This window comes from Paroedura picta, chromosome 1 (genome assembly GCF_049243985.1).
Source record: "Paroedura picta isolate Pp20150507F chromosome 1, Ppicta_v3.0, whole genome shotgun sequence".
In the NCBI taxonomy this organism is placed as follows: Eukaryota; Metazoa; Chordata; class Lepidosauria; order Squamata; family Gekkonidae; genus Paroedura; species Paroedura picta.
The window spans coordinates 54408880-54436827 of record NC_135369.1 but is presented as its reverse complement, the minus strand read 5'-3'; the positions used below and the strand labels follow the sequence as shown (position 1 = coordinate 54436827).

The following is a 27948-nucleotide window of genomic DNA, read 5'->3' as shown; positions in this document are numbered from 1 at the left end:
ATGAGTATTCTAAATTGGCTTAAAGTGGCCAAGTTCTGCCTTCATTATTCATTGACTCTCATTTCATTGACAATTAGAAGTACACGCAGAAGGTATCATAGCTATAAGGTACCTAATGTGCAAGTTTGTTAGCTGTTTAAATTGCATTTAACTGTTGTGTAGCCTAATTTTATGCATGCTTACTCAAAAGTAAATTCTAGCTCAATTGGATGTACTTGGACATAAGATTACACAAAGACCGTAGCTTTTATCACCCCCATGCAGTAGTTTGTAAGAGCCTCTTGTGGAGCAGGGTGGTAAGGCAGCCAACATTCTGTCTGAAGCTGACCATGAGGTTGAGAGTTCAATCCCAGCAGCTGGCTCAAGGTTGACTCAGCCTTCCATCCTAAAATGAGTACCCAGCTTGCTGGGGGGTAAAAAGGTAATGACTGGGGAAGGGAATGGCAAACCACCCTGTATTGAGTCGCCCAAGGTCAGACATGACTCAGTGCTTGCACAGGGGATACCTTTACGGTAGCTTGTATTTATGATGCTTAATTTATTTAATTCCATTTCTTAAGTATTATGTGTAATATATATTTATTTCATGTACTAAAACCATGGCATCGCCTTCTTGAGCCATTCCTTTCTCCCTGGAGACACTGGTACAACTTTTGGGTATGAGTGGCACATGATAATTTTGGATGTTTTCACAACAAAATAAATAGCAATTTATTTAGAGCTGAAAGTTCACAGATTCTACTACTGAGCTATGGAGCTCTTTCAGGAAGTTCCCTGTGCACTTAAGCCATCAGTTCATTTTGACAATAATCTCTTAGCAGATTGGGATCTACTTTAATTAGCAGTTGAGGCTCTTCATTTGTTTTTTCCTTTCAGACACTAAAATGCACTTGACCAACCTTAATTTTTTTTCTATTTGTGATTTATCAGAAGAGAACCTGGCAATAACGTAGATGTATATAAAAGAAAAATCTGTAGTTCCATGAGTATATCATCACTCAGACTACAGCTGACACTCTGGATTAGTTATGCCCCAGATGAAGCTACTCAGATGCCAACTTCTCCAAAGATACAGTAGAGTCTGTGCCAACAAAGAAAGAAGAAATTAGAATATGAGCAGCAAACAGCACATGCAGCATATATTTGAATATGTGAACAACGGGGCTGAGGTGCAGAACTTTTCAGTTCTGTGACTCCTGAACCCTACAACAAAATGGTGGCGGCTGCATTTCTCGTCAAGTGCCCTTAGGTGACATGGCTCCTTTTCGGCGGCTCTTTCGCAGCCTTGCAACAGTAACAAGCAAAACTACAAGTCCCATGCACCCTTGCGGTAGCCCGGGAGGGAAGCGTGTTTGAGGAAGAGACGAGCTGTGTAGGCTGGAGGAATCGCCGCCTGCGTGGGTTTAGGTTGGTCTGCGGGAGGCAAGCCGGAGCTTGAGAATATGCGCTGAAGAAACCGGCGACCCTCTGAGATGCTCCCTCTTGGGACTCGGTGGGGGGAGCAAATAACCTGCCAGGAGGGTCCGCGCTTGGAGGTAACCCTGCGGGCCCAGCTGGGAAGGGGCGGGATGTCTCGTTGGCCTAAAAGGTGGGGGTGAGAAGAGCGGCCGCTCCAGGACTTCCCTGCCGAGTGAAAGGGAGAGTTTCACAATCTGGGTGCTGGGATAGGGGCGGCAAGCAACGAGAGAGGGTGATTGCCTCCATGCCTTGTCTATGGGTCTCCAAGAAGCATCTCACTGGTCTTGCAGCTGGGGGTTTAACAGGGGTCCTGCTGCTCTAATCCGGCAGCGCTGTTCTTGTGTGTTATTTGTTACCCACGGAGTTCACTGGTCACCGCTTCTAAAGGAGTGTGTTTTTTGGAAATCACCTGTCTATATAGATTACGTCGGTGCAATGCTTGAGGTAGAACTAAACTGAGACCTTCTGAAGAAAGGAAGACCAGTGTTTCCTGAACTTGATAGCTGAAGCCCTTTTTTTTCTTTCTTCAGAGTTAACAGAGGAGATGTGTTGCATTCTTGCACTCAGAAAGTTTTCTGTTTAACATGCTAGTAATTAATACAAGTGGCAATTTAATCTAGTGCCTTGGGGGAACCTATCAAATTCTGAACTTGAAAGGTTTAACCACAATTTTGCTCAAAAGTAAATGAAAACTGGCAGTGTTAAGCTTTTCTTTTGGATTTTGTAGTCCTGGCTGTGCCTCAGAATGATAGAGCTTGACTGTTTTTGACTGAGGTTAAAAAAACAACAACTTAGGGCCACTCCACATAGCGTTAATGTTGCTGAAGTGTTACCATTGTGTAACGCTATTTATTTTTTGTTATTCACAACGTTGTACACAATCTGCAACACTCTCGCAAAAGTCGCTTCATTGCAGCACTTTTCAGGGAATCCACAAAAGTGGATCCACAAAAGTAGATTCCCCCTAAAAAAAAACCTCTAGACTCTTGAGAACAACCTGCAACACATCCGAAAAAGACATGTGCGTTCTCAGTATAGTGGTAGCAAGAATGTCCCTCCCTAATCTCTCACACCCGAGCTTCCGGCGTCGCAATTGCCATTTTTCTTTCCTTAAACCGGCAAAAGCAACGAATAAGCGATGCTTCTTTGGCTGAAATCCCTCCACAAGCAATTGTCCGTAAAGTTTCCAAGCACAATACAGCCCCCCCCCCTCCCGGTTTGACACTGTCCGTAATTTCAGCCAGATATAGCACTGGGGTAGAGTATTTTTTTTTTTTTTACTTTAAGAGCGTGTAAACGATTAAGCGCCAGCTCCTAAGACAGCAAAAAAGGTCTTTCTGATACATCGAATGAGCTACTGGTGTTTTGAGGTTTTTAAAAAACAGGTTTTTAAAGGGAAGCATGAACACAACAGTTAATTACCTGATCTGTTTGATTGACGGCCAGGGGCGAGAGGAAGCGCGGAAAAATATCGCCTCCTTTGTTGCGATTTCGGCAAGACCAGAAACTTCTGCGTTACGAGAACAGCGCTAGTGGGAGAGCCTTTTTTTCAATAGAACCAGCTGTGTGCGTTACCGAGACCTGCCACTTTTGCTTGCAGTGCTTTTTAACGCTGCATCACACTGCCTGCTCATGTTTAGTTTACAATCCACAAGTACCCCAAGGTAGTGGTCCACAACCTTTGTTAGGCTGCAGACCGCTGTGCCAGGGTGCGGGGAGAGGGCGACCCGGGGCCCCGCACGTGCGCGGCAGCCCCGGCGAAAACGCGCATGCGCGGACTTGCCATGCGTGCGTGTTTGCGCCCCCGCCGGACGCAAATGCGGCAAGTCTGCGTGTGCGCGTTTGCGCCGCCAGCATGCCGGTGGCCGCGGCTCCCTCTCCCCGCCCCTCCAGGCCGCAAGGAAATCAGCTGCCAAGGAAATCAGCTTCCATGGAAAGGGAGGCATCAAAGGTCACTCCAAAATTCCTGGCAGCTGGTACAGGTGTCAGTTGCATGTCATCCAGGCATGGGAGGCATGCTTCCAGATCCTGCCCTCTTCTCCCCAGCCACAGGACTTTTGTCTTGGAGGGGTTAAGTTTCAGGTGACTCTGCCTGAGCCACCCAGCCACTGCTTCAAAATGACCATAATAGACTAGCCTACTGTCAGGAACATAGAGTGGCTGCTGAGAATACAGAAATTGGCCTTGTATAGTATAGACAATGTTAATGCTTACTCTTTGGGCTTCTGCAGTGTTCCAATCATGGAACACTTTCTGAGAATATGCTGCACCTTGCCCAGTCTAATGTGGCGGTTTGTATTAATTTTCCTGAATTAGATGTTATGCTAACTGACCTGTAGTTTAGATTTTAGGCTAACTGATCTTTATAAAACTGGGTTGCTAACTACTATTTTTCAGTCATCTGGCACAGAGGCCAATTTTAGTAATTTTAGATTCGCTTGTTAGTATATTAACAGCTTCATATTTTAGTTCTTGAAGAACCCTTGGGTGTATACCATCTGGACTTGCACAGTTATAGGTTTTTAATTTGCTTAGTAGTCAATTTCTCATCATTTCACTTTAACGCAGTCCTTCGGACACCCTTCCGAAATACAGTGGCTCTAATGCGGCTTATGTGCTCCACATCCTTACCATAAGTTGCTCTTTATAATTCTGAAAGGGCCATCTGGGCGGCCTTGTCCGTCCAGCTCTTCCGCTACAGCGGGCCAATCTGGTTTGCTGGGTGCATCCGGATTGGCCCGGCCCCTGGAGTATCCGCCTTCATGAGCCAAGCATGAGCCACTCGCCCAGCCTCACAGCCAGAAGGTTCCTGACTGATGAGGAGGGTGCTTTGATGGCTCACGCCCTTCCCCGAGTCTCAGCCCCACTGCCAACAGCCAGCATGGGCCATCCGGACATGTCCCACTTTGTAGGACCAGGTTCTAGACTACCGGTCTCCCAAATTCTTCCCCCACCCAGCAAGAGTGAATGAGATGGTGGGCCTATGAGGAGGCAATTGAGCAACAAAGACATGCCAAGCTGTCATCCATGTTCCAGCTGCTGATCCTGCCTAAGCGATAATGCTTTGCCTAATCAGACCCACCAGATGAAGCCCTTCAAGATGCTGAAACCCTCTCTTTGATATAGAGCAGGACATCCCCAGCATGTTCCTCCCTGCTGTAGTGTTTACATCCAGGAATAATAGTGTCCCATTGATTTCCCCACCACCACTACACACACACACACACAAGCACACACACATACCAAGTTTCTGAAATGGCCACTAAATCTATACTGTCATTGAGCACCAAGCACTTTAGCTTGGCTTGGCGAGTACTTGCATTGACACGGAGGCACTTATACCTTGTTTCTCTTTCTAAGGATCCCACCTCCCTTGGCCCTTTCATTTCCTCACGAGGCCCTCCTTTATTGCTTACTCTTGTTCTCAAGTTCTAGCCTCTCCCATCAATATTTTCCCAATGGCTTTTCCCCATACCTTTCCTTTGGGATGAGTTGTTCCAAACCTCTTCAATTCTTGTTTTTCTCAGAAGTTAGTTTAGAAGTTGCCCTGCCACCTTTTTGATATTAAGTGCAAATAGCCTGGTTCTCTCTTGGTCTCAAGTGAAGCCTGTCTCTTGTGTACGTGTTCAGCTTGTCCCAGAAAGTTCTGCAGTGCCTAACAAATCTTCCACCTGGATTTACTTTTTCATCCACCCATTGAGACTTCTGATATATTCCTGCCTAGATTACCTTGAGTTTTGGAACAGGTAGCTGTTTTGACAAAATTACCCTGGAGTTCTAGGCCTACTACCTAGCACCCTAAATTTCATAAGATCATAGAGTTGGAAGGGACCTCCTGGGTCATCTAGTCCAACCCCCTGCACTATGCAGGACACTCACAGCCCTATCAATCATCCACTGTAACCTGCCACTCCCTTGAATCTTCACAGAATCAGCCTTTCCATCAGATGGCTATCCAGACTCTGTTTAAAAATTTCCAAAGATAGAGAACCCACCACCTCCCAGGAAAGCCTTTTCCATTGAGAAACTGCTCTGTCAGGAACGCCTTCTGGATGTTTAGACATAATTTCTTTTGAATTAATTTCATCTCATTGGTTCTGGTCCGTCCCTCCAGGGCAAGAAAGAACAACTCTGCTCCAGCCTCTATATGGCACCCTTTTAAATACTTGAAGATGGCTATCAGATCTCCTCTCAGTCATCTCCTCTCCAGGCTAAATAGACCAAGCTCCCCCAACCTTTCCTCATATGTCTTGGACTCCAAACCCCTCACCATCTTTGTTGCCCTCCTCTGGGCACACTATATTCTTGTTCTGTGGAGGCCAAAACCGAACACAGTACTCCAAGTGAGGCTGAACCAGAGCAGAGTGAAGCAGTACCATCACCACCAGACATGATATTCCATTTGATAGGCCCAAAATCCCAATTGCCTTTTTAGCCACCGAGTCACACTGCTGACTCATGTTCGATGTATGGTCTACTAAGACTCCTAGATCCTTCTCGCACATGCTACTGCCAAGACAAGTCTCCCCCATCTTATATTGGTTCCTATGGTTTTTCCTACCTAAATGCAGAACCTTACATTGCCCTATTGAATTTCATTTTATTTAGTTTAGACCATTGGTTCTCAACCTTCTTAATGGCATGACACTTTAATATTGTTCCTCATGTTCTGGTGACCCCCCAACCATAAAATTATGTAAGTGTTCAAGAAGAAGAAGAAGAAGAAGATGAATTGGTTCTTATATGCTGCTTTTCCCTACCCAATGGAGGCTCAAAGCGGCTTACAGTCACCTTCCCATTCCTTTCCCCACAACAGACACCCTGTGGGGTGGGTGAGGCTGAGAGAACGCTGATATCACTGCCCAGTCAGAACAGTTTTATCAGTGCTGTGGCTAGCCCAAGGTCACCCAGCTGGTTGCATGTGGGGGAGCGCAGAATCGAATCCGGCATGCCAGAGTAGATGTCCACACTCCTAACCACTACACCAAACTGGCTCTTAAACTGAAACTGACCAATGGCGTGAAGATCCATTGTTCATGATTGTATAAAAATCAGGTTTTTTCCGGGGTTTCTCAGTTCAGTTCTGCCTCTTGTCCCACCATGCCGGTCTCGCTCTTTTCTGCTGCTCCAGACAGACAAACACTCTATCTCAATCTACCCCACAAGGCTGGATGGCACCCCCCCCCCCCTGCCAAGCTGCTTGCCCTGCCACAACCCCTGTGAAAGGATCGTTCGACCCCCAAAGGGGTCCCAACCCCCAGATTGAGAACCACTGGTTTAGACCAGTTCTTGAGCCTATCAAGATCATCCTGTATTCTGATTCCATCTTCTGTTGTGTTTGCTAACCCTCCCAGTTTAGTATGGTCTGAAAATTTAATAAGTATCCCCTCTAATCCCTCATACAAATCATTTATAAATATGTTGAACAACACAGAACCAAGGACAGATCCCTAGGGCACTCCACTTGTCACTCTTCTCCAAGAGGATGCTGAACCATTAACAAGTACCCTTTGGGTACGATCTGTCAACCAGTTATTGATCCACCTGACAGAATTAGGATCCATACTGCATTTTACCAACTTGTCAACAAGAATATCATGTGGAACCTTATCACCAAAAGCTTTACTGCAATCCAGATAAACTCTGTCCACAGCATTCCCCTGATCCAGCAAGGTAGCCACTTTCTCGAAAAAAGAGATAAGGTTGGTCTGACATGACTTGTTCTTGCGAAACCCGTGCTGAGTCTTAAAAATCACAGCTCTCTATTCTAGCTGCTCAAAGACCGTCCGATGATATGTTCCAAAATTTTGCCAGCTACAGTTGTCAAGCTGATGGGTCGATAATTACCTGTTAGAATTACCCGGTATAAATTTATTCTCCAGGACCACACACCTGCATTTCCCAATATCATTGGTGCCGATTTGCACAATGACTGCTAACTCCTCTCTTATGTTAGGTATATGCCTGCCTACAAAGTGCTCTATGACCACAATCTTGGTACCTAGCAGGCAAGTTACCATGTGGCATTATAGACTTGGAAATGTGCACTGGAATAAAGGAATTGGCTAGTTGTTACTTGCTTGCTTGTCTTTTAGCATGTCATTATATCAAAATCTGTATAATAAGAACTAGCAGTCATAAGAACTGTATAGTCATAAGAACTCTTTAGAAGAAGCTGAGATTCTGAAATGTAACAGTATTTTGTGGCTATGTGATTTAAATCATGATGTAAATAACCAAGAGAAGGTAGCTTTAAATTATTACTATATGACCTGTAGTGCTACATTTATGCTTCACTTCAAAAATATTTTTCCTGTGATTCTAAAAGCAGCCTTTAAGGAGTTTTATTTAAATAGTTAAATTGAATTCGGGCTTAATTTTAATTAGCCTATTTTTAAAGAGAAGAACAATATTTAATATTTCAGTCATAAAAAATTGTAAGTTTATTTTTTATCTTTCACCCAGTTTTTATTTTACTTCGTTTATAAGCCACCCCATGTTTTTCCCCCAGAGGGAAGCCAAAGCAACTTATATCATTTTCAGTCACAATTCTCTCAGGGCTGTTCTTGCAGAGCAGTTATCTCAGAGCTCTTTCAGCCCCATGTACCTCCCAGGGTGTTTGCTGTGGGGAGAGGAAGATAAAAGGGCTTGGAAGCCCCTTTGGGACTCCTTCAGGGAATGAAAAGCAGGGTATAAAAGCCTAGCTCCTCTTCCGCTCTTCCGTTTTATCCCCACAACACTGCGAGTATGTGACTGATCCCACAGGAGGCTTCCATGGCATAGTGACGGTTCATCTGTGGGTCTCCCAGATCCTAGTTTGACATTCTAGCCACTACAACACACTGGCTCTCACAAAGCAAAGTAGGCAGGTACTAGTAAAATGGTCCACACACCCTGCAACACACTGTCTTTCGTTTGGACAAATATCCAACTGTTTTCTTTGAGATTCACTTTCTAATCAGGCTGCCCTGAAGCGCCTCTCACATTTGTAAAAAGAAATTTTAAAAGCCTTCCTTTTCAGTTGTTTTAGCCATTATAAGCAAGCCTTACCAGGTGCCTGTTCAGCCTCTTCCATTTTTGGCTGGCAATGTTTGTTGATAGGATTGCTGTGAAGAAAATGGTGTGCAGACCATAGGAAAAAATACAAATTTCTTACCCAAATTCTTTTTTTCCCGAAGTGTTACAGAGAAGCAAAATGAGGCTGTATGGATAGCTAATAATGTTTGTGTGCAATGTCCAAAGCTGCTCTGTTGAGGAAGCACTGGGTGGATGCAGAAAGACTGTTATAAATTTTGTGGCAGCAATCAACTAAACCTTTAGAGACTTTGTCCAAAATTCTTATTATTACTGTATCTCACAGGCAAGAAGCTTTACTAATCTCTCTTTGTTTCTAGATATCCCATGCTGTCCCGGCCCCTACAGCGGCTGGGCAGAGATTGGATTGCCCATTGGAATCTGGCTCAAAGAGTCTACCAGAATGGGCAAACATATAAGTGTGTAAAGTGGACTGAATACTGTTCTTGGGTTTGGTGCTCACACTTGAACCCTCAGGATTTCCTGGTAAGCTGGAACAGAAAGCCTTCCAATCATATACGAAACTGTCCCATTCATCTCTGTCCTGCTAAGATGAAATCTGAAGGTGATGAGCCAACACCAAAACGAAGGAGATGTAGTGAGGACCGGGACATTAGCTGCAGTCCTAATGAAGCATTGGTTACCTCTTTTCCAAATGAAGCTTCACTGTTTCATAATGAACCTCAACATGAAGAAGAAAGCCTTCCAAAACCAAAAGGTAATGTGATAATTTTACTGTCTTGGTAAACTCTTCAAAATGTTTTTAAAGTGTGTGTTATCCATCAGGATATAAAAAGCCAGTGTGAGTAGTACAGCCAGTGTAGAGCTGTAGGTAGGCTTCAAGAAAACACCTACCAGTGGTTGGACCCTCCTACACCCCATCCCCCTGTTCATTTCAGCCAGCAGGAAAAGTGTGGGAGGAAGAAATGCTGTTATGCAATGTGTCTATGGGGGGGGAAAACATTTTTTGCAAGTTTCAACAGAGTTTTGGGTTAAATCCAGAGCATCACCTGACACACTTATGTCACTTCTGGGTTATCACCTAGAAATGACACTGATGCATAACAAGACATTGGTTCCACTCCTTGACCTGCTTCCAAAGATCCCAGGGTGGTCTGACAACCCTAGCTGTAGCTCATAGAGAGCCAGTTTGGTGTAGTGGTTAGGAGTGCGAACTTCTAATCTGGCATGCCAGGTTCGATTCTGCACTCCCCCACATGCAACAATCTGGGTGACCTTGGGCTCGCCACGGCACTGATAAAACTGTTCTGACTGAGCAGTGATATCAGGGCTCTCTCAGCCTCACCCACCCGACAGGGTGTCTGTTGTGGGGAGAGGAATGGGAAGGCGACTGTAAGCCGCTTTGAGCCTCCTTCAGGTAGGGAAAAGCGGCATATAAGAACCAACTCTTCTTCTTCTTCATTTTGTGGATCCTTTATTTCCTTCATTTATAGTTTGCCTTTGTCACTGAGAGTTAAGACAGATGACACAAAGAAGTATTGAACCCAAGACTCCACAGCTTAAGTCCCCATGGTAACATGAAGTTCATTCTGTGGTCTTGCAGCACTCCCCATCTCTTTCCCTAACCAACTTCATGGAATTATAGCCAGAATAAAATGGAGCCAGAATAACATGCATATCAGCTCAAACTATTTTGAGGAAGCTGTGACTGTTTCTGCACTGGAGGCTTCACACCAGGCTGCAGGCTGGAGTTTGAGTTGGGGCAGGTTTCTCCACCCTGGATTTGTGCTCCCACACAGGAGCGGGAGCAGCAAAATTCCCAGTGCAGAAACAGTCCCATCATTCCATGACTTTATGGCTGTGATACCCATTGGTTCAGGAGCCACATGTGGCTCTTCTGAGGACCATTCCCCTTGTACCACCTGTCCCATGTTTCAGAAAATATAAGGCCCTTGCTCAATGGAGTATGTGACTGACAATGGAGAATGTATCTGACTCACAACTTTTGGTAAGTTGCCAGCCTTCCTCAATGCACTTGGCCTCATGCCAGACTTAGAAGTGTGGCTCTTTGGGTTGACAGTAATTGCAAGTATGGCTCTCCACCTACTGCAGAGTGTGTACCATTAGTCAAAGGTGAATTCAGTTCACGCAGGCACACACACTGAAGTCCAAACCAGATGTGATGGGGGCACAGACTGGAAAATTCTAATTTGCGGTGTTCCTGAACTCTAACTCCCAAAATGAACTGGTCCAGTCTGTGCCAGTCGGTTTCACTTCTCCTTGCTTAAAAGTAGGGCGAAGCCTACTTCCTGTGTGATTGGCTTAGAGTGTGTTGGGCTGTCCCGCAGCAGCCATTTCTGTGCACCAGTTCCCTTCTCTCCCTTAGAAAACAAGAGAAGTAAACTGGTATGCTGAAATGGCTTATAGCCATTTTTGGCTGACAACAGCATTCACTCCCTTCTCCTTTCAGCGTAAAATGGTTGCCAGGCAAGCCCTGAACTAGACAAAACTCCATGAAAGTTCAGGGTAGATGCCTTCCCCAGACCTCAGTTCAGGGAGCATGAACCAAGGCGATTTCATAGCATTTTTTGGTTCATACCCATCCCTAGTATGGAGGCAAGTTAGCTACTATTATTTATACTATAAATACTATAAATTTGTTGTTGTTATGTGCGAAGTCGTGTCCGACCCATCGCGACCCCATGGACAATGATCCTCCAGGCCTTCCTGTCCTCTACCATTCCCCGGAGTCCATTTAAGTTTGCACCTACTGCTTCAGTGACTCCATCCATCCACCTCATTCTCTGTCGTCCCCTTCTTCTTTTGCCCTCGATCTCTCCCAGCATTAGGCTCTTCTCCAGGGAGTCCTTCCTTCTCATGAGGTGGCCAAAATATTTGAGTTTCATCTTCAGGATCTGGCCTTCTAAAGAGCAGTCAGGGCTGATCTCCTCTAGGACTGACTGGTTTGTTCGCCTTGCAGTCCAAGGGACTCGCAAGAGTCTTCTCCAGCACCAGAGTTCAAAAGCCTCAATTCTTTGACGCTCGGCCTTCCTTATGGTCCAACTTTCGCAGCCATACATTGCAACTGGGAAGACCATAGCCTTGACTAAACGCACTTTTGTTGGCAGGGTGATGTCTCTGCTTTTTAGGATGCTGTCTAGATTTGCCATAGCTTTCCTCCCCAGGAGCAAGCGTCTTTTAATTTCTTTGCTGCAGTCCCCATCTGCAGTGATCTTGGAGCCCAGGAAAATAAAATCTGTCACTATCTCCATTTCTTCCCCTTCTATTTGCCAGGAATTGAGAGGGCCGGATGCCATGATCTTTGTTTTCTTGATGTTGAGTTTCAAGCCAACTTTGGCACTCTCCTCCTTCACCCGCATCAACAGGCTCTTTAGTTCCTCTTCACTTTCTGCCATTAGAGTGGTATCATCTGCATATCTGAGGTTGTTGATATTTCTCCCTGCAATCTTGATCCCAATTTGTGACTCCTCTAATCCCGCATTTCTCATGATGTGCTCTGCATACAAGTTAAATAGGCAAGGCGACAGTATACAGCCTTGCCGAACTCCTTTCTCAATTTTGAACCAGTCAGTGATTCCATGTTCAGTTCTCACTGTTGCTTCTTGACCTGCATATAAATTTCTCAAGAGACAAATAAGATGCTCTGGTATTCCCATCTCTTTAAGAACTTGCCACAATTTGTTGTGCTCCACACAATCAAAGGCTTTAGCATAGTCAATGAAGCAGAAGTAGACGTTCTTCTGGTACTCCCTAGCTTTCTCCATGATCCAGCGTATGTTGGCAATTTGATCTCTAGTTCCTCTGCCTCTTCGAAATCCTGCCTGTACTTCTGGAAGTTCTCGGTCCACATATTGCTGGATCCTAGCTTGTAGGATTTTGAGCATAACTTTGCTAGCATGAGAAATTAGTGCGATGGTGCGGTAGTTTGAACATTCTTTGGCATTGCCCTTCTTTGGGATTGGAATGTAAACTGACCTTTTCCAATCCTGTGGCCATTGTTGAGTTTTCCAAATTTGCTGGCATATTGAGTGTAGCACTTTTACTGCATCGTCCTTTAAGATTTTGAATAGTTCAACTGGAATGCTGTCACTACCACTAGCTTTATTGTTGCTCAGACTTCCTAAGGCCCATTTGACTTCACATTCCAGGATGTCTGGCTCCAGGTCAGTAACTACCCCATTGTGGTCATCAGGGATGTTAAGCTCGCTCTTGTATAGTTCTTCTGTATAATTTTGCCACCTTTGTTTGATCTCTTCCGCTTCTGTGAGGTCCCTACCATTTTGGTCCCTTATCATACCCATCTTTGCATGAAACGTTCTCTTCATATCTCCAATTTTCTTGAAAAGATCTCTGGTCTTCCCCATTCTATTGTTTTCTTCTATTTGTTTGCACTGTTCATTTAAGAAGGCATTCTTATCTCTTCTAGCTTTTCTCTGGAATTCTGCATTCAATTGGGTGTATCTTTCTCTTTCTCCCTTGCCTTTCACTTCCCTTCTCTCCTTAGCTATTTGTAAAGCTTCCTCAGATAGCCATTTTGATTTCTTGCATTTCTTTTTCTTTGGGATGGTTTTAGTTGCTACCTCTTGTACAATGTTGCGAACCTCCGTCCATAGTTCTTCAGGCACTCTGTCTATCAGATCTAATTCCTTAAATCTATTTGTCACCTCCACTGTGTATTCGTCAGGGATATGATTTAGTTCATACCTGAGTGGCCTAGTGCTTTTCCCTACTTTCTTCAATTTAAGCCTAAATTTTGCAACAAGAAGCTCATGATCTGAACCACAATCAGCTCCTGGTCTTGTTTTTATTGACTGGATAGAACTTTTCCATCTTTGGCTGCAGAGCACATAGTCAATCTGATTTCTGTGTTGACCGTCTGGTGATGTCCATGTGTAGAGTCGTCTCTTGGGTTGCTGGAAAAGAGTGTTTGCTATGACCATTGTATTCTCTTGACAAAATTCTACCAGCCTGTGCCCTGCTTCATTTTGTACTCCAAGGCCAAACTTGCCTGTTATCCCGGTTATCTTTTGGCTTCCTACTTTAGCATTCCAATCCCCCATGATGATAAGCACATCATTTTTGGGCGTTGCTTCTAGAAGGTGTTGTAGGGCTTCATAGAACTGATCAACTTCATCCTCTTCAGCAGCAGTGGTTGGGGCGTAGACCTGGATCACTGTGATGTTGAATGGTTTGCCTTGGATTCGAACTGAGATCATTCTGTCATTTTGGGGATTGTATCCCAAGACTGCTTTTCCTACTCTCTTATTGATTATGAATGCTACTCCATTTCTTCTGCGAGATTCTTGTCCACAGTAGTATACCTGATGGTCATCTGAATTAAATTCACCCATTCCTGTCCATTTTAGTTCACTGATTCCTAAAATGTCGATGTTCAGTCTTCTCATTTCTTGTTTAACCACGTCCAGCTTGCCTTGATTCATGGATCTGACGTTCCAGGTTCCTATGGAATAAAAATCTTTACAGCATCGGACTGTCTTTTCGCCACCAGTTACTTCCACAACTGAGCGTCCTTTCGGCTTTGGCCCAGCCGCTTCATTCATTCTGGCGCTACTCGTACTAGCCGTCTGCTCATCCCCAGTAGCATATTGGACACCTTCCGACCTGAGGGGCTCATCTTCCAGCGTCATATCGTTATGCCTATTGGAACTGTCCATAGAGTTTTCATGGCAAAGATACTGGAGTGGTTTGCCATTGCCTTCTCCAGTGGATCACCTTTTGTCAGAGCTCTCAGCTATGACCTGTCCGTCTTGGGTGGCCCTGCACGGCATAGCTCATAGCTTCACTGAACTACGCAAGCCCCCTTGCCACAACAAGGCAGCGATCCTTGAAGGGGGAAATACTATAAATAATAGTAGCTAAATGGGGCTATCTTTTTTTGTCTTGTTTTGCTTGTTTGGTTTGGACATGTGGATGCAGTGGAGAATGGAGATGTAAACTTTTACAAATATGGTTCTGCCTATTAAATAATATTCCACTATAGAGAATCTTGGTCATTGCAGTCATGCGTATAGAATCTATGCTAAACTCCAGGGTTCTCCTGTTTTTCTGCTTTATAGACACCAAGTAGCCCTTCTTTCAGTGGTGAACCAGAAGTACTCTGGGAAATAATGGGACAGCGTCTACTCTGGCAACATTTCCATCAGGCTACCTTATCTGTAAACTTACTTGGGTGACTTTGGACAGACATTTCTTTCAACTTTCTCTTGTTTTTAACAACATTTTGTTGTAGTTCTAGATTTGTAGCTCACTCCTGAACTTCCTGGTCTAATTATCATCCCTGCAATGAATGCATTTGTATAATGTATAATATGTTATAAAGCCTGCTGTCTTTTTCTTTGCATCCTAAATATGCTTTACATCCATGGTGGCCAGGGCTGTGGGCCAGTTGAATCCAGGACTGCTGCTCTGGTAGACATTATAGTACATGTATAGTCCAGTGGAGTTCTGCCTCAGTTAGAAGGAACAAATGGCACAACAATTCAGGATAAGAGACAGGATCACTGCAAAACTCCAGATGCCCATATCTTTAGCTCTGTACCCATGTTTGTGAACAAGGCTTTATCCATATCAAGATTATTGTTGCTTATTTATGCACATTGATTGTTAGAATATGTAAGTTATTTTCACATTCATTGCTTAGCATCCATTTTTCCTCCTTTGCATTTTATGCAGGCTATCAGTGTTTTAATGAGCTCTCAATAAGAGAAAATAATTATATGAATATAATCTAAACTTTTCCATCAAAATTATTAATGCCAACAGTTTTCTTTCTTTCGGACTGCTGTTTCAACAGGTGTGATCAAAAGATCCTGGGAATATTATTGTCAGCAGAGTAAAAAAATGAAGATCCTTGAAGAGGATAAGCAGATTAGCCAGGACAATAAAGACCTGCAGGAAAAGTTTGATTTCACTGTGATGTCATACAACATCCTTTCCCAGGATTTGTTAGAAGACAACTCCCACCTGTATAAACACTGCAGGCACCAAATACTATCTTGGAACTATCGGTTTCCCAACATTCTCTTAGACATCAAACGGCTGGATGCAGATGTAAGTGGAAAGCTACCCCACAGTTTTCACTAAGAAAGCAATTTATACTTAGCAGGGGGTCTCCATTACAGAATGTAAGCAGTTACAGCTCTATTTCACATGATATTCTCAGGTGCACACTGTACAGTGCAAACTGTGAATGAGATAAACACCCTTTTAGCAATAACATATTGTGTCAAATGATCCAGTGTCTATTAGCAGGACTTGGAATGACCTTGATATGTGTGTCGGTAGTACTCTCTCCCAGAAATTTTGGGTCTTAGAAGTTGATAAGTATACTTTTCCTCCTCAGGTACTTTGTTTACAGGAGGTCCAAGAAGACCAGTATGGATCCGAAATCAAGCCCAGTTTGGAAGCCTTAGGTATAATATGCTATTTAAAAACTCACAAGTTATTACTCATTATAAGTAAATTGTAATCACAGTGTGATAAAGGAAGCATATTTTGAGGTGTCTAAATGAGCTCAGATTCCCAGGGGGTTGGAGAGAATCATATACTATAGTATTAATAAATTACTGCAGCACAAGTTTTTTGGTCATTTACTTAGATAGCATTTGTGCTTGCAGCCCTCAGCCTGTGTGCAGTAGTACCATGCCCCACTTAGACTTTCGAAAAAGTATCAAAACTGAATAGCCACCTCTTCCTGTGTTGATATAGATGTCAGAGTTTAAGCTAAAAGGGTCCAATACAAATGTAATGGAGGGAAAGTCTATCAGCGGTTGTAGTGCTAATGGTTAAATGAAAGCTCCATACTTGAAGGCTTCTGATTGCCAGTTGCTGAAGGGCAGCAGCTGACAAAGGTTGAGCATATTGAGCTTCCCAGGGTAATTTTTGGACACTACAGCAAGCAGGATTCTAGACTATATGGACCCTTGGTCCTTTTCCTGACATACCACCGAAGGTGTGAAGTAGCCAGAAACGTCTTTGTCTAAGCAGTGGCTCTAGACCAGGGTTTCCCAACCAGGGGTCTGCAGACCGCCAAGGGAGCTTCAGAGTGGGTCTACAGCCTTTTACCTCCTGCCTTAATGGACTCAGCCACAAGCTAGGGAAGCAGCCATTTTCATTGCTCCCTCTCCCCGAGCATGAGTGAGCTCTCTCGTGGTTTGTGCACTTGGGAGGGGGGGCAAGCCTGCATGCCTACTCCCATCTTAAGCTGCCTCCTCTCTCTCCCCTCCTCAGTTCTCTTTGAGCCTGCCTGTCAACATGGATGGTGATATCACTTCTGGTGACATGTCTCTTCCAGGGGGTGTGGCAGGCAGACATGGCCAGCTGACATCACTTCCAGGGCTCCTCGAAGTCTGAAAAATTATTTCAGGGGCCTTTCCATGGGCCAAAGGTTGAAAAAGCTGCTCTAGACACTTAGAAGGGCTGGATTTGAATAACCTACCTTGTAACCAGTTGTCTTAAGATTGTCTCATTACCTGTAGGATCAGGTTGCCATCCAGTCTTAACTATACAATCTGCTGGGAAGCTCAAGTAGATCTGGACCTGTTGTTTGAAAGGATATCAGATGTTATAGTGTGGGGGAAGGTGCTTGCCAGGATAACTCTACTACGTTGTCTGTGGCTGCTCTTTATTCTCTGGAAGAAAAATCTGCTGCTATTTTGAGTCATGCCATGAAGACTCAAGCTCAAGAAAATTTCTGAAGGACTCTGTGTTTCCAAGCCTCCTAGTTAGACAGGGAAGGAGAATATTTGTCCTCTTGTGTAGATTTTATTCCTTTAATCTGTCATTTTTTTTCCTTTTTCAATTAAATAGTTTTTAAAACTTTTGTTTATAATTCAATGCCAGAATTTTCATAATATTGAATATTTATATTCTTTGGCCATTTGTTCCAGTAGTTTGGACATTTGTTCCAGCTTGTTTGTTGTTTTAATAAGTGGCATTGGTCACTTCAAAAAACAGATAAAGATGTTTAAATAGTGGTCACTTTTATCAGTCTTGGAGTCAGGAAGAGTTGGATTTTGGAAGCACAGGTGTTTGGATTGAACTCATAGTGCACTTTCCCAAAGTGAAGCGTGGCACACATCATATTGGGCAGAAAATGAGAGGAGTAATATTAAAGCTGATGATTGTTGCAAAATCAGTATAAACCATTGACAGCCTTCTTATTAACAAACTCTCTTTAAGAGACATCTGTTTAACTCTGATATACCTGAGAATTGCAAGGGATTTTGTGATTCTTCTTTGGAAGTCACAGCAGTCAGTAGCTCACACAGTCAACACTGCAAATGGAGACACTCAACAGTTCTTGAAACCAGTCAGACTGAATCTTGAAATCCTCTTATGCAGGCTACCATTGCGAATACAAGATGAGGACAGGAAGGAAACCTGACGGCTGTGCTATTTGCTTCAAGACCTCCAAGTTTAGCCTGCTCTCCTCGAATCCAGTGGAATTCTTCCGCCGCAATATCCCACTGCTAGACCGAGATAATGTGGGGTTGGTTGTGCTCCTGCAGCCTCGGTCTCACTGTAAAGCCACTGCAGCTATATGTGTGGCCAACACTCATCTGCTGTACAACCCAAGACGAGGGGACATTAAGCTGACCCAACTAGCAATGCTGCTGGCCGAAATTACCAACGTGGCCCTTAAAGAAGATGGACGTTTCTGTCCCCTTGTCCTCTGTGGTGACTTTAACTCTGTCCCGTACTCTCCGCTCTACAATTTCTTAAGGGAAGGAAAACTGAACTATGAAGGACTTCCTATAGGGAAAGTAGGTATCAATTTGCTAAGGAACTGATGTTGGTTGGCTCTATATAATGTTGAACTAGGTGCCCCTACCCCCCATTACTAATAATGGCATTTTCTTGAAAACTGTGCTGCTTGTGCGGTAGTGTTCTGCTTGGTCCAAGGTTGCAGGGATGCAATTCAGTATCTGTATTTCAGGGAACCCTGACCCTTGGAACTGATTGTCACTTCCTCAATAGACTATCAGTAATGGTGAACAAGTTCCTGAAAAATCAGTTGACCACCTCCACTATTTTTCTCCTGCAACGTGCTCTAGGAATCCTTTATGGGTCTTAGAACATGTCCTCAGATCTATGGCAGATGCTCAAGAATTCTAGAGTTGACAAGAGGATATACAGTATTTCCCCAAACTAGAAAGATGGGAAAGCACTGATGTAGTGAATGGAAGATCAAATCCCGACTCAAGTACAAAGCTCTGTGGTTGACTTAGTCCAATCCACTGCCTCTTAGCTAATCTACTTGGGAGGGTAGTTATGGATATAAAATAGCATAACCTATTAGAGGCAATTTATTGGAGGAAAAGCATAATAACAAATCTGAACATAAATAGAATGAAATTAAAGAAGTAGATATATACTAAGAATGTGCTGATCTGTAGCAAAAAAAATTGCCATGGCATCCTTAAACTAACTGATGTTACTGTGACATTGCCTTTCAGAACAACTACTCATTTTTTATGTATATGGTCAACTGAGAAGATGGGGTAAACAGTGGTTAAGGTACATTAGGAGGATCACAAAGAATACATCCGTGCAACAGGCTTAAACAGGTTTAAAATGCATTTCTTTTCTCAGGGAAGTGTGTGTCAGTGAGGGCCTTAGAGACTGTTAACAAATTCTCACAAAACTACATTTCCCACAGTTCTTGGGAAAGCTGTTTCAGCTAATTTGTACAAAACTAATATGTGTATGTAGTACAGAGAGGCTCTACAGGCAAGGAAAGACTGATAATTGGATGTGATAAATATTAAAGGCTGATAATTTTTTAATACTGAAATTTATTCTGTTTAAGAAACTTTTGCCTACTTTATCAAAGAATACTAAAGAGTAGTTATGGGATCGGAGTCTATTCTTTCTCTCTTTTTTGTGTATGTATGAAAAGAACTGGTTATAGTAGAAACCAGGGGAGAATAAACATGACAGACTTCAGTTTACTAAACAGATCCCTGAATTATCTGTATCAGAATAGGCCAGTTAATATTCACAAGTGATCTGGAGCCAAGAATGAGCTATGTGGTACCCAAGTGGTAGGTTAGACTAGTTTATTGAAGAGGATAATGTCCCATACTGACTGTGAGGAGCTCCAAAACAGTTTCTGCAACTTTACTTACTTATTAAAACGTTTATATCCCACCGTTTTTTGTGGTTCAAGGCAGCATCCCAGAATGTGCATGACTGGACCCAAGTTGCTTCTACGTAGCCTGTTTTTGTTTTGTTTTTTAAGTGGCAATGAATATTGAACCCCTTCTAAAAATGTTTGCATTTCTTGCTGGTTGTTGTCTGTTTAAGGTGTCTGGGCAGGAACAGTCTCCTAAGGGTAAAAGGATACTCTCTATTCCCATTTGGCCTCAAAGCCTTGGCATATCTCAGGACTGCATGTATGAGGAACAACAGAAGCAACTAGAAAAAGAAAGAGGTACATTCAACTGTAAACTGTCTCCTCCTCTGACAATATTGTTTATACACCTCAAAATATTTACTGTGTTAGTCACGGGGTCCCAGGCACACAAACGAAAAAAAGGACGGTTCGAAATGAGTATAATAACAGAAAAAAGAACCTATCCTAGGCTATAATAAACGATTTCACAATAAATGTAACTAGACGTGTCTAATCTCTTCTTTTAATAGAACAACCAAAACGGCCTCCAGATTAAAACCGTTTTCAAGTGAGTTTTCATCACTGGTTGTTTTTCAGCTTAATGTTTGCTAATGAAGTCCTTCAATAGGATCAATTCTTCTTGGCAGGACTTAAACAATATATGTGTGGCCTTTGGCTCACAGGTACGGGGAAGTCTAGTCTAAAGACTGTTCCCCTTTTGACTAACTTCCCCGTACCTGTGAGCCAAAGGACTTCATTAGCAAACATTTAAGTTGAAAAACAACCACTGATGAAAACTCACTTGAAAATGGTTTTAATCTGGAGGCCGTTTTGGTTGTTCTATTAAAAGAAGAGATTAGACATGTTTAATTACATTTATTGTGAAATTGTTTATTATAGCCTAGGATAGGTTCTTTTTTCTGTTATTTCCTTGGACATGAACAGGAACCCTGATGTAAATTCACCATAGCCGACCAGGGTTCTTGTTTCCTTCCATTCTATTGCATTTCAGTTCATAGGTATGTTTTCTGTGAGTGAATAAGCCACAGTCATAACACTGCATCTGCTCTCTTTTGTAATCACCACCCATATTCTTCAAGAGGGAATAATAAGACATGAATTAGGATGTACTCCACCATTATCCTAGCATGGAGTCTGTCCCCTAAACTAGCGATCCCCAACCTGTGGGCCACGGACCACATGTGGTCCTTCAACTAATTGGAGGTGGGCCCCGAAGGACGCCTTCCCCCCCCCTGGCCCTTTACTTCACCCCCCCCCCCAGCCCTTTACAACACACTTCAGGTGTCATTGTCTCCCATCACTATTTCGTTGCAGAGAAACAAGCTCAAGGTTCCCATTGATTTGTCATTGTCATGAGTTAAAATTTCCATGAAAATATAATGTTCCTTATGTTCATTGTTGTGGCATGTCTGTATCTTATTTTGAAGGGAAGTTTAAATATTACCATAGCAATCAGAGAGCGTTAGGGCAGTGGTTGAGAGTAGAGGAGTAAACTACCCTCCCCCCCCATCGGGCCTCAGTAAAAGGCGTTGAGTGGTCCCCTGTGTTGAGTGGTCCCCGGTGATAAAAAGGTTGGGGACCACTGCCCTAAACTGAAAAGTCAGTGTATTTGAAATATCTCTTGAAAAGACACCAGGGTTGCCATTTACCGATAGCAAATCGTTTAACCCACTCCTTTACAGTAGTGCTGTTAATTCTGTTATATTGGCTAATAGTGACCAGCATTCATGGGAACACTGACCTCTTTAAAAAAACAAAAAATGCACAGTTGCTGTTCAAATTTGATACTTGTAGGGATTATCTGCTAGAAATACATTTACTCAGTTGGAATGGAAAAAATGGAAGAGACATACCAACAAAAAGGAAAATAACTTCTGTAATTTTTGTCTGCGTGCAGGCTTTCAGGCGCATCCTTTTTTTTGGTGGAATTGTTTCCTTTAACATGTGTCATGTTTTCTTCCCCTTTTTCTAGAGAGAGGAGAGGCTAAAGGAAACACACTAGAAGCTTCAGAGGAGATCATGATAGTATCACAAAGGTACATTTTAAAATTTGGGCAATTGAACCCTGCAAGCAAGCTGACCATCAAGCGGCCCTTTGTGTTGTGGTGGACTTGTTTAAATGAGGAACTATGTATTCTTTTAGATAAACACCATCATTTTATCGTAATTTTTGCTTGTAGCAACCTAGGTGGAATGCTTGGTATTGTCTAATATAACTCCCATGAAAAGAGAGAATTAGCTAAACCAACTGTCCCCAACTCCCAGGCCAGGGACCGGTACCAGTCCGTAGATCACTCTGTACCGGGCTGCGGCTCCTCCTCGTCCTCCTCCCCGGCTGCTGCCTTGGGGGCTCACCTTTGGTGCTCACCGGCAGCCGCCATGGCTGGGGCTTCCCCTCGGCATGGCACTGTGCAGCTGCTGCTGGCAGCACCCCCCAGTGGGCAGTGGGAAGTTAGGGGCACCGGCGGGAAAGCAAGCAGAGCAGGGGCTCAGGCGGTGGCGACATCCCTCAGCAAAAGACTCCCCCCCCCCCCGGGACCCCAGTAAAATTGTCAAGCGTTGACCAGTCCCCGGTGATAAAAAGTTTGGGGACCACTGAGATAAACAACAGCACAAGATTATATACTACCTCTTTTGAATTGTGATATTTGGCCAATGACTTTCTAGTAAAAGCAGAGGGTGGCACATGATGTATTGTTAAACCTGAAAGTCTTTTGATATTGCCCAGATCTGTAATTATTTGAAAATCACCCTGGTAAGTACTATAGAAATGTTACAACTGAACTGGTCATTGATCCAATTTTGCTAGTGATTATTCCAGTTGGACCTTTCAAAATTAAAATAATTTTCTTTTCAGCAGCTAGATTTGATTCAAGTCTGGGTATAAATATGTAAAATATATGGTATCATCCTTGAAAAAGCTTCATGACTAACTAGTCCAAAATAATTTTTCTCCCCTGTGGGGATATACTTCCTCTAACATTGGAATCAAACTGAAGCTTGCATTTTCAGAAAGAGCTCAAATGCAATTTAAAAAATGCCCCAGTGATACTGCATCTTCCGGCACTTCCTCTGACAAGGAAGGGCATTCACCCAAGAAACTAGTAAGAGTAATAAATATATAAATTTTCTGCTTACTAACATAACTTTTATATGCCATTTATTATCAAAACCTATCTGCAACAAATAATGATTTTGCAGAATACAAAAAGCTTCTTAAAACCAGGAACAGTCAAGAAAGTGGATGATTCAAGCAAAGGGAGTACATCTGAGATAAATGAAAGCCAGTCTGGAATTGTTTTCCTGAAGGCAAGAAAATAAGTAAAGCTTTTCTTATGAATGACTTTAAAAGGTTGGGGAGGGGGAGATGAGGTTGGAACCGAAAGAGGTGTGAGCAGCCCTCTGTCTGTGGAAAGGATTTGTACTACCTCCTGCTTTCTGCAGCCTATTGCAGCATCCAGAAAAGTGTTCCTGAAGGTCAGGGCATCCCCAGAAACAACATGGGATGTGGCACAAGGTCCTTATGCAAGGAAGACTACAATAAAAACCCTTTTGTTTTGTTTTTCTCAAGTAACCCATTACTTTTAATACATTTTGATGACCATATGAATCTGCAGAATTCTCTAGTGTAGACATGACTTCTCCTGTGATCATTTTTTTTAGTAATGGACACTCAAAAATACTTTTCCTGTTTAGATTACCTACAGATTTACACCACAGTTTTCAGTTGTCTTCGGCCTACACTCATTATTTGCCTGATCATGGACTTCCAGAAGTAACGACTTGCCACTCAAGAGGTGCAGTCACTGTAGATTACATCTTCTACTCTGAAGCAAGGGACAACATGTCTGAGCAACCAGGTGAGGAAATCTCGTACAACTGTGGGAGAACTGCATCCTTACCACATGTACCAAATAGATACCAATATCCAGTGTGCCAAAATCCTTTCAAAACATCTGTACATAAAGCATGAAGCTGCTGTTGGATGCAGCCATATCTTTTTTTGCCATCATGGGTCACAACAGGAAAAGAAGAGATTGGTTTGGGTATTAGCTCTGCCCTGTCAAACCCAACTCACTAGTTTTAATAAGGCTACATTCCTAGTTCATCAAGCAACAGCATTGTACCAATAATTTTACACTTACATAATTCTCTGACAAGTGTCCTTAGATCCATTGTCATTGATATAATGACCCCGTTCCTTGCATGGTTTGATTTTAGGCTCGCCAACTAGCAGTGGTCAAAATACAGGCTGGGCACGAGCCAGGAAAATGGTTTGTGACATGCAAATTTCATGAACCACGAACCGTCACAAACTTTTAGCTATCAAATGAATTAGTTCATTTTGAGAAGTCCATGATTCAGTAAAAGGCCCCTCCCAAGTGTTCTAGAGAGACATTACTCACAGAGGATCTTTAGCTGACACTCTTCTACTTGTCCTCCAGTTTCAGTGAAGATTGGATGTAAGGGGTCTTATTGCCCCCTAAATTGCTTTCTGGGGAATGTCAGGTGGCCATCTCCTGTTAATTTTGTAAGCAAGGTCCTGCTCGATCAGACCTGTGGTCTGTCTAGTCCAGCATTCTCAAACAGTGGCCAGCAAGCTGTCCTGCATAGCACAGGGACAAGAGCCTACCCTTGATGTTGCCTCCTAGCACTGGTATTCAGAGATTTACTGCCTCTAAATATGGCGTGGTCTTTTATTCACCTGTTTTGTAGTCCTTGATGGACCTATTCTCCAAGAACCTGTCTTCTACAAAATCCATCTGTGTTCATGGCCCATCACTATGTGTACTTGCAGTGAATTCTATTATTTTTTCCGTCATTGAATAAAGTAGTATTTTCTTCTGTCTGAATTCCATTAGGTGCCTCTGAGTTCTAATACTACAAGAGAGGAACAAGAAGCGCTCTCTCTATTTCCTTCACACAATAAATAACTTTATAAATAACTATTACATACTCCCTTAGTCATCTCTTTCTAAATTGAAAAGTCTCAAGACACTGTTTCCTCATAGAAGAAATTCTCTAACCCTTTAATCATTTATCTGAATGCTGTTGTATCCTTTTTGTGATAGGACAGCCGTAAGTATACAAATGAGGCTGCATCGTAGTTCTGTGCACGGAACAGAACGGCATTACTGCATTGGCCTTTTTATCTTCACTCTCCACAAAATAGAGCTTGGATTCTTCACAGCTGCCACTCTCTGTCCACTTTCCCATTGAGCTTTCTACTGCAACTCCAATCTTTCCCTCTGAATCTCAGCCAGTTCACATCCCCATCACAGATATTTGAAGCATCTCTTTTGCAAATCAAGCCGCTATTCAGGTCAAACAAGAAGTGCCCAATTACAAGAAAAGTTCACAGATCTATTCTGTTTTGGGTGAACAGTTTTCCCTGAAAAGTTGCTTGAATGTTACCTTTTTTGTTTGCTTTTCCTACGTTAAAAATAAAAGGTAATCGAATTAAACTCATTCTTAAAAATTGAGGTTGTGATAGCAGTTCCACCGTGTCTCACCAGATGGTGCCAAAGTGTCCCTTTTCTTCCTTCAAGCAGACATGCTTCTTGGTGTGGGACTGTTGAAGCAAGAGGGGCTTGGACTAATTCTCTGAGCCTGCTGTGTGTATGACTTCCGCACAGGATATTTCCCTGAGTCCAGTGATGATGTGAAAGTTTTTTCCCCGCATCAGTGCAATGCATTTGTGTGCCACAAGAATTTCCACTGATGGTTTTTCTCCCAGTCTTTCCAAACCTGCTGCTGTAACGTTTTCTGCAAGATCGTGGCAAAGCCTGGATAGCTATAAAGTGGACAGGGAAGTTCTGATTTTCCAGCTCCCACCCATATGACAGCTATTTTTATTACATATATTTGTATATGTAAAAAGGTAAAGGTATCCCCTGTGCAAGCACTGGGTCATGTCTGACCCTTGGGGTGACGCTCTCTAGCGTTTTCATGGCAGACTCAATACGGGGTGGTTTGCCAGTGCCTTCCCCAGTCATTATCATTTACCCCCCAGCAAGCTGGGTACTCATTTTACCGACCTCGTCTTAAATCTACTTTTTTACATGGAGTTTTATTTTGCCCCTTATATCTTGGCAATCAAAGGGGCTGGAGAGTTACTTTTTAAAGTGAAAACTGAGGATTCCAGAAAACCTAATACACAGGTTTTTATTATGAAGAACAATATGAAATTATTAATTTTTAAATTAACCCGAAAGAGCCCCAGTGGTGGAGTACAGAATAACCCATGCTGGGGTACCAGAACGGGGGAAATATGGGAGATCAGACCTGTTGAATAATGATCACGTTCCGTGCTGTAAATGCTTCAGTGTCGTACAACTCAGTAGGTATTACGTTAAATCAGATGTCCTAGGACTTGTTCAGCATACTGTCTAAGGGCAGAAGTCCTTGGTTCAGCTGAGACTAGTCTCCCAGAATGCAGTGCTTCAGTAGAGCAGAAATTGAGATTGGTTGTTAATTGTTTTAGAATAGCACTGTAATACTGTACATCCAAGTCCCTACAGCAGGAGCATTGTTCCACTTGTGATGTAGCACTCGTGTTCATAGTAATTTATGTATTAACACACAGTTAAGACATTTTTTCCCCCACTACAGGAGCTGAACATATTTTTGAAGGAGGACTGAAACTTTTAGGTAGATTATCGCTTGTAACAGAAAAAGATCTGTGGATGGTTAATGGACTGCCTAATGAAACCAACTCCTCTGACCATCTCCCTCTCCTAGCAGAGTTCCGGCTGGAAGAATAGCACTCAAAATAATTGACTGTCTTCTATTTTCCCCCTCGTTTTTTGCTCTGTTCTAAAGTGGCAGAAAAAAACTTCAAACAGCATGTCTCTCTCATAGGTTTGTGTTTTGTATTTTTTTGAAAAAGCTTTTGTAAATTATTGGAGCTGTTAAGGTAAACAGATGGCAGTTTTACCTTTTTAATAATGGGAAAATATTGTGCTGTATTTTTTTAAAATGTCACTGCTTTTCACCGAGGTGGTATAAAGTGCTTTTTAAAGAGTAAGTGATGACAAGTTTGTAGTGTAATGAGAACTGTCTGTGTCTTTCCTGTGAAGTATCCTGAAGTATTTTGTAAGGTTTGTATTGAGTGCAAAATGCTTTCGGTGCATTTATTTTTCCCACTGTCTTCCAAACGACTTTGTCAGGTGGTATGAAATATAGCTGTGTCTTTTCATCCTCTCAGTAGCCCTGTGAGGTGGGTTTAATCAAAAGCACTTTGTCAGGGTGATAAGGAGATGGAGCCAGTGGGGAAAGAGCTCCCCACTCCACCTGGAAGCTCACCGGGTAACCTTGGCGCACTTATCACTCTCTTGGAGCCCAACTTCCTTTCCAGAGTTCCTGTGATGGTAAATGAGCGAGAGAGCTATAGATGCTGGTCTAGGTTATTTGGAAGAAAAACAATAAAAATAATCAAGTCACTGCTGACTTGTGGCAACCCCTCCTGGGGTTTCCAAGGCAAGAGACTTTCAGAGGTGGCTTGCCCTTTTCTTCCTCTGCATAGCAACCTGGCCATCCTTCCTGGTCTCTCATCCAATTACTAACCATGGCCAAGCCCGCTAAATTGGCCAGAGGCACTTCGTAGGATCAGGTTTTATGCCAGGACCAAAGTCTCAGTTTCCACCTTTTAAAACCTGTACTGTTTGGTCCTAACTATGCTGGCTTTGCCTTTACTATTTGTGTCCAAATGTCTGGCCCAAATTTTTTGTTGGGTTTCTCTTCATTTTCTTGAGTGAGGCTTGCAGACAGAAGTATAAAACATGCAGCTTTACATGGCATAAAGTTTTATGAATAAAAAAAAAGAGAACTGGTTGGCCACTAAGTGAGACAGGATGCTGGATTAGATAGACCATTGTTCTGATCCAGCAAGGCTCTTCTTATGTTCACTGATCTACATATATGCTTCCAGGTTAGTAATTTCTGCTTGTTCTTATTGCCTAGAAGTGATTTCTGATCACTACAGGCAAGCAGTTAGTGACAAATCTAGCTTCTCAAGCAGCTGTAAGGGAAAGTGATGTTGGTGTTACTTTTTAAAGGCTACAGTATACAACATCAAGCATGGTCAGTATTGTCTCTTCAGATTGCCAGTGGTCCTCCAGAATCTCCAGTAGAAGACTTTTAAGTGAAGCTGCTTGTGGTTAAACCTTGGACTTTCTGTGTCCCAAGCAGATACTCTGTTACTGAGCCACAGACCCCTCCTTCAGTGACTTCGGTTCTCAAAAATCATTGAGTAGATTTATAATCTTTCTGATCTG

The 27948-nt window shown here is 42.9% G+C and overlaps 1 protein-coding gene across 5 annotated transcripts; it reads left to right on the top strand.

Moving 5' to 3' along the window:
* Positions 1-12: 12 nt before the first annotated feature.
* On the top strand, positions 13-26699 carry ANGEL2 (angel homolog 2). 5 transcript variants are annotated; one of them, XM_077338922.1, is made up of 9 exons: positions 13-108; positions 8853-9250; positions 15329-15585; positions 15878-15947; positions 17878-18299; positions 19843-19969; positions 21645-21708; positions 23369-23532; positions 26264-26699. In XM_077338922.1, the coding sequence occupies exons 2-9, from the start codon at positions 8860-8862 to the stop codon at positions 26434-26436; spliced, it is 1668 nt and encodes a 555-aa protein (XP_077195037.1). In that variant the 5' UTR covers positions 13-108; positions 8853-8859; the 3' UTR covers positions 26437-26699. The 5 variants fall into 5 exon arrangements, with proteins under 5 accessions (XP_077195037.1, XP_077195048.1, XP_077195067.1 ...); XM_077338933.1 differs by having other exon boundaries at positions 21-92; XM_077338952.1 differs by having other exon boundaries at positions 25-92; positions 26285-26699.
* The last annotated feature ends 1249 nt before the right edge of the window (positions 26700-27948 follow it).